The 11,697-nt window shown below is 35.7% G+C and overlaps 2 protein-coding genes across 3 annotated transcripts in view; both read left to right on the top strand.

Moving 5' to 3' along the window:
- Nucleotides 1-712: 712 nt before the first annotated feature.
- LOC132161513 (glutaryl-CoA dehydrogenase, mitochondrial-like) overlaps nt 713-11,697 on the top strand; it is an 88,646-nt gene continuing 77,661 nt past the window's right edge. The window contains exons 1-12 of one of the 2 annotated variants that reach the window (XM_059571620.1): nt 713-863; nt 1,208-1,323; nt 1,512-1,541; nt 1,633-1,773; nt 2,047-2,109; nt 2,202-2,372; nt 2,595-2,724; nt 3,934-4,150; nt 4,340-4,443; nt 5,485-5,610; nt 5,795-5,955; nt 6,180-6,256. In XM_059571620.1, coding sequence (XP_059427603.1) covers nt 1,221-1,323; nt 1,512-1,541; nt 1,633-1,773; nt 2,047-2,109; nt 2,202-2,372; nt 2,595-2,724; nt 3,934-4,150; nt 4,340-4,443; nt 5,485-5,610; nt 5,795-5,955; nt 6,180-6,253 — 1,320 coding nt within the window. In that variant the 5' untranslated portion in view covers nt 713-863; nt 1,208-1,220 and the 3' untranslated portion in view covers nt 6,254-6,256. The other variant, XM_059571621.1, reaches the window with a different exon arrangement.
- LOC132160612 (uncharacterized) lies at nt 7,441-10,292 on the top strand. The gene is made up of 2 exons (XM_059570253.1): nt 7,441-8,029; nt 9,475-10,292. Exons 1-2 carry the CDS (start codon nt 7,798-7,800, stop codon nt 9,873-9,875), a joined length of 633 nt encoding a protein of 210 aa, XP_059426236.1. The 5' UTR covers nt 7,441-7,797; the 3' UTR covers nt 9,876-10,292.

Genomic DNA, 11,697 nt, shown 5'->3' with positions numbered 1-11,697 from the left:
CCAAATTACAATGATTCTGTAACGTTAAAGTAACCAACTGGTATGGATTATTGCAAAACCATGGGTTATAGCAGTCTGCAGCACGTGCACGACATGAAAATATATTCATAACAGAGATATGACCCAGCAGTCATTTTATGTTACAACACTTATACAGTCTGCAGGGATAGCCTATTCAAATCTGGCCCAAGAGATCCACTTTCCTGCATAGTTTATCTGTAACCCTAATCAAACACCCCAGAACATACTAATCAATGTCCTCGGGATCAGTAGAAAATCACAGGTAGGTGAGTTTGTTAAGGGTTGTAGCTAAACTCTGCAGCAGATTGGCCCTCCAGGGCAAGATTTGAGGAACCCTGTTACAACCATAAACACAGTAAAGGTTACAACAGAGCACTTTAAGCCCTGTATTTTGTACCCCTCTGTCGCTGTATTCATCGTTTTTATTGTTTATAAACAAACCACATCCATCCCCCGCACTTTTGAAAAGCTTGCTACGCCCCTGATGATCATCCAATCAGAGCGCGCGGTGCCGGGAAACGCCTTCGGCTTGCCACAGGATTTCAGACGTCGCCATCAGCCATTTTGAGTGTGGCATGATCAAACAAACTTAATTAATCGATATAAGCCATTTTTAATTCACAATAATAAATGTTGTATGTAATTATGTAGTATAAAATGATTAGTGACGTTTAAAAACAAACAAACAAACAAAGCAGAGTCAAAGGCGTTATGAAACATACCTCACAACAGATGGAGGATTCGATCTTCCAATATGTGCACGTGACACGTTCAACATCTCTGCTCTGAATATAAATAGTGTTACAGTAGACAGGGAAATCATCTGATCGAAGGAGCTGAAGGTAACATTAGTATATTTATATATCCGGTACGACTGCATTGCGAATAGAACAACCGTTTACAGCTACACGTTTTAAAATATATATCTGAAAAACAAATTATATAGATTTTGAAATCTGTGAATGTGTTTATATGGTGTGACACGTTGCGTAATACCAGTTGTGTAACCATGCGTGGACCAGACAGTATTTAAACAGAAAATTACTGAAAAAAGTACAATCACCAAACAGGAAGCAATCAACATTACCACTGGAAATCTTCAAAATTAAAGTGACTGTGAAATAAACTTGTGTAGATACTGTTGCTTTAACAGGATTAATAAGGCATATTGCTAATTTTTTTTCAGGTTTGAATACACCATGGCATTGAGAACAGCTTTATCACGCCTGCTGGTGACCTCACAGAGATGTTGTCTGATCTCTGTGTCAAGGGCCCAGGGCTCTTCAGCCCCTGCAGCTCACGGTTAGATCACTGATTCACCATAACATAACCATGACTTTGAATTGACAAAAATAGACAAAACTAGAAAACAGGACAGTTTTTATGGCACATTATTTCACTTTTCAAACTGCATTAAGTTTTAGAATGAATGTGGTTTGATGTCAAGGCTTGCTAACTAAATCTCAAATTGTCTTGTCTGTTGGAGACAGAGAAGCAAGCGAAAAAAACAGCGAAAACACGTAAATATCTTTCTTTACTGTTTTCCAATTGTAATGTTTGATTTTGACAAGTACTGTACTTGAGCTAAAATGAAAGCTTTTTGATTTGTAGCTAAGGTGCAGTTTAACTGGCATGATGCGTTGGATCTGGAAGGACAGCTCACAGAGGACGAGATCATGATCAGAGACAGTTTCCGCACATACTGCCAGGAGAAGCTCATGCCCCGTATCCTCATGGCCAACAGGAATGAACGTAAGAACGAGGGCAACAACCTTCTTGCATGATTAAAGTGATAGTGTTGAACACAAAGAAAGATATTTTGAAGAATGTGAGTAAACGAACAGTTGATGGTAGCCATTGACTTCCATAGTATTTTGCATTCTTCTAACTAACCTAAATGATGACAGAATGTTTATTTTTGGGTGACCTATCCCTTTAATTCTTACCTTAGGTTGATGGTCTCTGTATTATAATGTCTTGATGAAAAAAGCACTGAAATTTGAATCTGTGGCTCTGAACTTGCAGATTTCCATCGAGAGATTTTAAACGAGATGGGAGAGCTTGGTGTCCTTGGGCCCACGATTCAAGGTAAACTCAGACTTCAAAATGGGTGTTAATGATTCAGCTTCCAGATGACTCTGTTGTCCATGACACTGAATGTGCAATGTATTGTGTTAAAGGATATGGCTGTGCGGGGACTAGTTACGTGGCATACGGTCTGATCGCCAGGGAGGTGGAGAGAGTGGACAGTGGCTACCGTTCCGTTATGAGTGTCCAGTCCTCACTAGTCATGCACCCTATCAACGCATATGGAACAGAAGCACAGAAACAGAAATACCTGCCACAACTGGGTTAGTCAACTGCATGCCAGTGCATTAAAATGCTGTAAAAAATATTTACATTGCTCAAAATCCCCATGGAAAATCAGTCGTTTTCAGATTAATATTAGTTTTTTTTAATAGTAATTAAATTTGAAATTGTGCACATCCCAATTATTCAGTAATTACAAATGACTTTGAAATGTCTTCACATTTATTAAGTGCCCCATGTTATGTGTGTGTCATTCTTCCCAGCTCGTGGAGAGATTCTGGGCTGTTTTGGACTTACAGAACCAAACCATGGCAGTGACCCTGGTGGCATGGAGACCAAAGCCAAATACAACCCTTCCAGCAGGACATATACCATCAGTGGGGCAAAAACATGGTTAGTCACCCTGAATAGTTTAGTTTAGTTAAGAGTCTGGCCTTGGACTCGCTCAATAATTCATATATAATGTCAGAAATGCATTAAAAAGAGCTTTTCTACAGGAACAAATGCATGTCTTTGATTTCATTTGTGTTTTCAAGTCAGCTAAGTTCTGTTTTAATATCATTAACATATTTTATTTTTTATTAATATTTTGAAATCATGTATCATTTTATGTGAAGGTCAGTTCATTGGATGGTTCTTAAGTCCATATTTAGATTTTGTAACTTTACCCTCTACGTGGTGTTTGTCTCTTGCTGGTTTAGGAGGACACTGAAATCTGCTGACCATCTGTTTACTTTAGTATACAATGTGAATCTGGCTTGACGTCAGAGATGTTTCTGTCTGAGCAGATTTTCTATTAATTTACAGTTACGTTTAATCATTTAGCAGATGATTTTATCTAAAGCCACGGTAGTACAACAGAAAATTCATCGGAGACATTACAAACATAACAAACTACGTATACTGAAAAAATTGAAACGACTATGCATTTAAATTTAAATATATTTTTATATTGAACTAATCAAAAAACTATTCAGTGATTCTATAATTAAATAACATTCCCCATAGAAAAAAAAAACATTTTGTTTAAGTATTTTAACTTAACACTTTTCACTTGCAGAACACATACTCACTTTACTGACTTCAGAAATGATTGTTGTGTATTGTTTATTTATTTATTATTATTATTTTTTAGCACATAACAAAATATGATGTGTTTTTTGTTTTGTTTTGTGTTTTTTAGTAAACCACATTAAACATTCGCTAGCAAAATGTTTTATATTACATACATTTTTCTTTTAGCTAATTTAACTTTTGACATCTAAGGAAAATATAAGAAGTATCAAATAAATAATCTTTTAAGCTTTTTTGAATGTTTTTGTCTTTGGGAAAGGGAATATATTTGATTAATCTAAAATCAATGTTTGATCAAACAAAAACGTGTATATGATTTTTTATTTTTTATTTTTTTTTAAACCTAATAAAAATTAGAATATTTTTTCAAACTTGGTCCAATGTATCATTATTTTGGCTAAATTAAAAGCACAAATAAAAGCTAAAATCACAACTATAATAACCCTGCGTTGTACACATAAATCTTGAACACACAGCACAGATGAGTTATGATAAGCGCTTCTACAAACACTTTTTATCTGTGAGCAGGATCACCAACTCCCCGTATGCTGATATCTGTGTGGTGTGGGCCAAATGTGAGGATGGCAGAGTGAGAGGGTTCGTCCTGGAGAGAGGAATGAATGGCCTGACCACCCCTAAGATAGAGGGCAAGTTCTCCCTCAGGGCCTCGGCCACCGGGATGATCCTGATGGACGAGGTGGAAGTGCCAGAGGAAAACCTGCTGCCCCATGTGTCTGGCCTTGCTGTGAGGATGTTTGTCACTGTCATTAATGCATCACTAGTACTCCTGATCACACTTCAGAACAACTGCCTGAATCTCATACCAACCCAGATAACTGATAGAATCACTGAAATGAAGTGGAAAAATGTACCATGCCCACTAAAGTTATTCTTTACTCTGTTGATATTTGATTAAACGTGTTGATTTCTGCAGGGTCCCTTTGGCTGCCTGAATAACGCCCGTTATGGCATCGCGTGGGGTGCTCTGGGTGCTGCAGAATTTTGTTTCCATGCTGCCCGCCAGTACACTCTGGACAGGTGAGCGGTTTAGTGTCAGGTTATAGGTTTATCATTTAGCATGCATATATTAGTACTAGTTGTTTTTTTTTGTGAAAGGAAAAGTGTATATTTGAGTAATTTTAACTAGTTACCAGTTGATGATGTTCATTGGATTTAATTTGAAGAGTTCTAAAGTGGGACAAATTAATAGAAAATTTTCCATGTATGCATGATAATTAATCTGCCTAATAAAAAATATCGACATGCATGTCATAATATGGCCAGGCAATGTAACTAAAATCTTTTATCTTTTCCAACTTTCAATGATAATTAGGGTATCACTGAGGTACTGTTATAGTTTTTATGCTGGTTTTGAATGTTCACTTTTTTTTTTCTGTTTTCATTTTCTGTTTTTTTTTTGTAGTAGTAATTTTGTTGGTTTTGTGAATTTTGTTAATTTTCATTCATTTTTTATTTCAGTACATCGAGGTAAACTATATGAAAATGAGAAATGTTGTCTTGGCATAATAGTAAATATATATATGTGTGTGTGTGTGTGTGTGTGTGTGTATATGTGTATTTTTTGCCTACCATGAAAACACTTAATTTGAATAAAGTACATGCATTATTATTATTATTTATTTATTTTATTATTATTATTATTATTATTATTATTCAGTCATAATGAAAACATTTACGGTTGTCTTAATCTGTATGTCAATCTTTGAAAATAAAATGATTGTTAAAAAAAAAAGTTTACTTCAAAATAAGCACCAAGAATAATGATAATAATAAAGACAAAGTGACTAATTAGTGCTTTTTAATAAATCAAAAGTTATATTTAAAAATCACAATAAATTACGAATTGAAACAAATATGAAAATTATACAAGTGTCATTACATTGATTACAGTATTGAGTAATATAATTAACTACTTATGATAGGGTTAGGTTTTGGTTTAGGGTTAGTTGCTTGTAATTACGCATAATTTACTGTTATTACCGAGTATGTGTAACATGTTCCTGAATTAATTTTACTTTTAATTTCACCTACATATATGTAAATGATTGTACTATATAGAATCCAGTTCGGAGTTCCTTTGGCCAGAAACCAGCTGATACAGAAGAAGATGGCAGACATGCTGACAGAGATTACACTCGGCCTGCAGTCCTGTTTACAGCTGGGCAGACTCATCGACCAGAAGAAGTGAGTCATTACCAAAGAGTCTCAGTTTTCATTATTAGTTCAGTGTGTTTAAGCAAAACATTTGGAGGAGCCCAGAGCTCACAGCAGTGTTATTATTACAATCCGTGAGCCTTGTCAGATTAGACCCCAGCTGTCTCATTGTCAAAGAATCATTGAAATTTGTTTTTATGTATTTCTCCAAAAGATACAATCCAGAGATGATCTCCATGCTGAAACGAAACTCATGTGGGAAAGCCCTGGACATCGCCCGGCAGGCCAGAGACATGCTGGGAGGAAACGGCATAGCAGACGAGTACCACATCATACGCCATGTCTTGAACCTAGAGGCCGTCAACACATATGAAGGTACAAGAAGGAAAAAATGTTTTTCATTTTATTTGAAAGCTACACCTTTGGCCAGCAGAGGTCAGTATAGGCTTTATATAAGTTTTGCACAATCAAGGATGTAGTTTTTTCATGTTGTGCGCTAATGCAATGATAATAATTCCGGTTTAAACACTGATGTAGAGACTTTTAGTTTAATTTGAACCCTTCAAATTTTATTAAAAGAATTGTCTTGCTTTTCACAGGCACACATGACATCCATGCTTTGATCTTGGGCAGAGCCATCACTGGACTCCAGTCTTTTACTGTTGGAAAATAAACCTGCCTCTGCCTCTGTGTGGCCTCAAATCTATCGGTGGGTCTTAAATCTGTATGGACAAATCTTCTACAGGATCTTCTCTCTAGGTTACTGGATTGACATGAATTAAAATGTCACGTTACGAAGACAGTTGCATTATGAAACCATGAATGATCTTGTAAGGTTAATTATTCAAAGTCATTGATCCACATTCTTCACTGGTACAATGATCATAAGAACTTAATAATGAAAGAGGATTCATAGTGGTTTCAAAATACTGTTGAAAACCGGGTTTTAGTCAAGAATGTCAAACATCCTGCTTGCACTTTAGACTCGCTGTCTAGATCGTTGTCAGTGACTCTTGTAAATTGTGGCATTTATTGAATCCTGAAAATAAATGAAATGTCTGTGCATTCATTCAGAATTTGTTTTATTTGTTTATTGTTATTTATATGCATTGTGAGTATGTGTTTCCTAACAGTTAAACATTAATCGTTTTTATAATGGTGTCCATTTTAAAAACAGGTTGGGAAACGCTACCTGATACAATATTTAATAACTAATAATTCTACATCAGGCTATATAGTATCTGTCAGAATATTAGGAAAAAAAGAAGTATTCCTACTACCCAAACTCTTAAAAGCTAAATTTCCTCAAAAACACTTTTTTTTTAAACTTAGAATTCTACATTAGCCTATACAGTATTTCACAGGGTTATTATACTTAAAATTTAAAATAAATCCATAAGAAACCCTTTGCCTCTTGAAATATTTTAACTGAAATAAAATATATAAAAAAAATTCAGGTAGTTGCCAAGGCAACATATCTACTTTTTCAGTTTAAGTTGTACTAAAATAAATAAAATTGAATAAGAAATTATAAAAACTACATAGACATACAAAATAATAATAAAAACAAATTTACTAAAATTAAAACGGAAAAAAAAGAATGAAAAAAAGAAATATCCAAATACTTATTAAAAACTATAATATAATACTATATACATTTTATAAATACTACTGGTTTTTAACAGATCATTACAAAAATATTTACCAGAACATAAGAAAAGTACAAAATTGTTAATAGTTACAAATGCATAAAACATAGGTTTATTCTTCTGTGTGCCTATCTAGAGCAGTTCCTGGTTGACCTTGAATGATCCGTGCGCGTGCGCGTGCCTTGATGATGAGATTTAAGCGATGACGCGTCACCGTCCGAGAAAAGATCACGAGCGGCCAATGTGTGAGATCTTCAGAGTGACCTCATCACTTACAGCACAGTTTACCTGTCCATCTGAACTGAAACATGGCTGCGCTTAAAATGTCGTCCTTTAATGAGCTCAATGGTTTGTTTTACGGAATTAAACTTTGACATTAGGCCTACGAACAAATATAGGCTATATTTTTTTTCCCAAATGACATTATGCACAGAGTCTACTTGAGTCGACAAATAGCCGCTGGTTACTTGGGATAACTACCTGGAGGAGAAGCAAAACACATTTTGGAAGTAAAATACAGGAGTTTTTTTTTTTGTTGTTGTTGTGAAATTACAGGCAGTGGACAAGAATGAACCCCGTGAATATAACCAGTGTGAACGTGTCCGTGTCTGGGAGCCAGCACGCGTTTCAGTACGCCGTCTATGAGTCTCCGCTGTTTAAGGAGTACAGACCTCTAGCCAGAGATCTCATCCAGCTGCCCAGAGTCTTGCTCTACCTGATGATGGCCGCTGTGGTGGTGCTCGCCGTCGCTTATGCCATTGTGGGACATTTAATTAAAGACCTCGCGTATGACATCTTGGGTAAATATACTGTAGTTACATTGTGAAGGTATATAAATAATTAATAAATATTAATAAATAGTACAAAAGTAGCTGTTCAGTAGTAATAGTTATATATTGGGCACAAAAAATTATTTACTTACTTTCCCCAAAAGATTAGCCTATATAAATTATAAAATGGGGTTCAAAATTCAGCTAAATATATTTGGACCACAAAAGCATCAAATTAGTGTTTTTGTTTATTGTTATTTATATGCATTGTGAGTATGTGTTACCTAACAGTTAAACATTAATTGTTTTTATAATGGTGTCCATTTTTAAAAAAGGATGGGAAACACTACCTGATACAATATTTAATAACTAATAATTCTACATCAGGCTATATAGTATCTGTCAGAATATTAGGAAAAAAAGAAGTATTCCTACTACCCAAACTCTTAAAAGCTAAATTTCCTCAAAAACACTTTTTTTTTTTAACTTAGAATTCTACATTAGCCTATACAGTATTTCACAGGGTTATTATACTTAAATAAAATTGAAACTAAATCCATAAGAAACCCTTTGCTAAATATATTTGGACCACAAAAGCATCAAATTAGTGAGGAATGAGAAAATGATTTGCTTCATATTTTTGTTTATTGTTATTTATATGCATTGTGAGTATGTGTTACCTAACAGTTAAACATTAATCGTTTTTAAAATGGTGTCCATTTTAAAAAAAGGATGGGAAACACTACCTGATACAATATTTAATAACTAATAATTCTACATCAGGCTATTTAGTATCTGTCAGAATATTAGGAAAAAAAGAAGTATTCCTACTACCCAAACTCTTAAAAGCTAAATTTCCTCAAAAACACTTTTTTTTAAAACTTAGAATTCTACATTAGCCTATACAGTATTTCACAGGGTTATTATACTTAAATAAAATTGAAACTAAATCCATAAGAAACCCTTTGCTAAATATATTTGGACCACAAAAGCATCAAATTAGTGAAGAATGAGAAAATGATTTGCTTCATATTTTTGCCGATAGCATTTGTATTTATAGTATAATGCAATGATTAATGAAAAAAGTACTTATTTTAAGTGTGGCTTTTGAGAAGAGACAGGATTTAGTATAGTAAAATACATTAATGAAGCTTATTGTATTACTGCATTACTAATATATATATATATATATAGAGAGAGAGAGAGAGAGAGAGTAAGAGAGATGATATGCCATGGGTTAAATTTCATATGACACTGAGATTAATAAAAAAAAACGGCAACAACAAATTCTTGACACTTACAGTAATGAGAATTTGAGGAAATTATGTTTGATTATTATGAAAATATCGCACTGAGAAAAAAAAAACACTTTATGGGACCTTAATATGCCTCAATTTTTGTAATGAATTTTTTCTTTTAAGAATTTTCTTTTCACACTAATTGCGGTCATCCTTATATTTTCTGTGTGTGTTCAGATTGGGCTTTAGGTCCAGATGAGGAGATCTTAAAGGCCAACAGTGAGGCAGGTGATGATGGTTCCACACACATGCCACCAGGTCTCACACACTCCCACCACAACGCCTTCCACCTTTGGGATCAGGACGACGTGGTCATCCCCCTCTCTCCAGAGCACAGCCCCCAGAACAGCCCTCTTCTGGCTGCTCTACCTTTTATTCCTCACTTCTTCCCCTCTCCTGGTTTTCACGGTGTGCTCAACAGCCCTGCACTGACCCAAATACAGCTGGAGGATAACAAGAGCCCCAACAAGACACCACAAGAGGCCTATGTCTTTCCTTCACCTAAAATTACAGGACATAGTTTCATTTTCTCACACGTGTCATTCCATGAGAGGAGAGATGCGACTGATAAAGTTTGAACCACTGAACAATGGCTCACACTACACTGTAGTCCACGACTTCTTAAAGAAATAGTTTCCCCCAAAATGAAAATAGACTCACCCTCAGGATATCCAAGATGTAAATAAGTTTGTTTCTACATCAGAACAGATTTGGAGAAATTTACCATTTCATCGCTTGCTCACCAGTGGATCGTCTGCAATGAATGGGTGCCGTCAGAATGAGAGTTCAAACAGCTGATCAAAACACTGGCAGCCATATCACACTGGAGCCCAAGACCGGTTGCCCACTGAAGCTAAGCAGAGCTGAGCCTGGTCAGTACCTGGATGGGAGACCTCCTGGGAAAACTAGGTTGCTGCTGGAAGAGGTGCTAGTGAGGCCAGCAGGGGGTGCTAACCTTGAGGTCTGTGTGGATCCTAGCACCCCAGTGTAGTGATGGGGACACTATACTGTCCTTTGGATGAGATTTTAAACCGAGGTCCTGACTCTCTGTGGTCATTAAAAATCCCAGTTTTTCCCAGTGACCTCGGCATCCTGGCTAAATTCGCCCATTGGCCTCTGACAATCATGGCCTCCTAACAATCCCCTATATCTGCTGATTGGCTTCATCACTCTGTCTCCTCTCCACCAGTAAGCTGGTGTGTGGTGGGGGTTCTGGTGCACTATGGCTGCCGTCGCATCATCCAGGTGGATGCTGCACACTGGTGGTGGATGAGGAGATACCCCTGACAATTTAAAGCGCTTTAAGTGCCTAGAAAAGCGCTATATAAAATGTAAGGAATTATATTTATTATTATTAACATCAAAATAATCCACACCACTCCAGTCCATCAATTAACATCCAGTGAAGTGAAAAGTTGCATGTTTGTAAAAAAAATAAATCTATCATCAAGATGTTTTTAACTTCAAAACAGCTAAAATATGAGTCCTCTATCCATAATATAGCTTTTTCCAGGGATCTGAAGTATACACAGATGAAGCATTTATACTGTCAAAAACAGTCCAAACCAGTTCTAAACAAATATGTCAGTGGATTTTGATGTGACTATTTCACTGGAGGGAACATTATTATAGATTATGATCAATAATCTAATTATTTTATCAATGCCCAATGAAGATGTTGTCGGTATTTACCACAGTACCCTAAACTTTTCTATTTGACTGCAAAACCTGGGCCTCAACCTGTGGAGAATGCGAGGATGAGTGGCTGTCCTCAAAACAAGTGCTGTTGACCCTAAATGACCTCAATAAGCGGAGAGCCACGTAAGTCCAAGCAGCATTACCTGGATGTGTTTGCCTGGTAATATAGAAGCAAAGCAAGAGACCGTACGATCACGTCTGTAGGATTGTGCCAATTCAGAAGCAGCCTTCCTCCTGAAGCCAAAAAACTTCCTCAGAGCAGATTCAGTTCCACGCAGGATAACCAGCATACATTTTTTTTTTTGCAGTTTATGGATTTGCAAGGAAGTAAAACTAAACCTGTGGCTATTTTTTTAGGCCAGTTAAACTGGATTGGATTTAGAATCCAAAGTGTTATTGTCAAAGTTTATTAACCAGTGGCTGTTTTCTAAAATTATTATTTAATTATCCAATGTATACACTGTGCTTCTCCAAATTGAACACTTGCAAACAAGTAAAAATGGAGAAGATATTTTAATATATTAATATTAAAAAATATATATTTTAATAAAATAATGAAACATACGGCTTCATGACCAGTTAAATATTTTATTAATCTCAGTTTTAAAAATAAAGGTTCTTTATTGGCATCTATGCTTCCATTTTAAACTTTCACAAAAGTTGATTTTGGACCGTGTGTGTGTGTGTGTTGCTTCTATTTCA

This window comes from Carassius carassius, chromosome 17 (genome assembly GCF_963082965.1).
Source record: "Carassius carassius chromosome 17, fCarCar2.1, whole genome shotgun sequence".
Lineage (NCBI taxonomy): Eukaryota > Metazoa > Chordata > Actinopteri > Cypriniformes > Cyprinidae > Carassius > Carassius carassius.
This window is presented reverse-complemented; position numbering and strand designations above follow the sequence as displayed.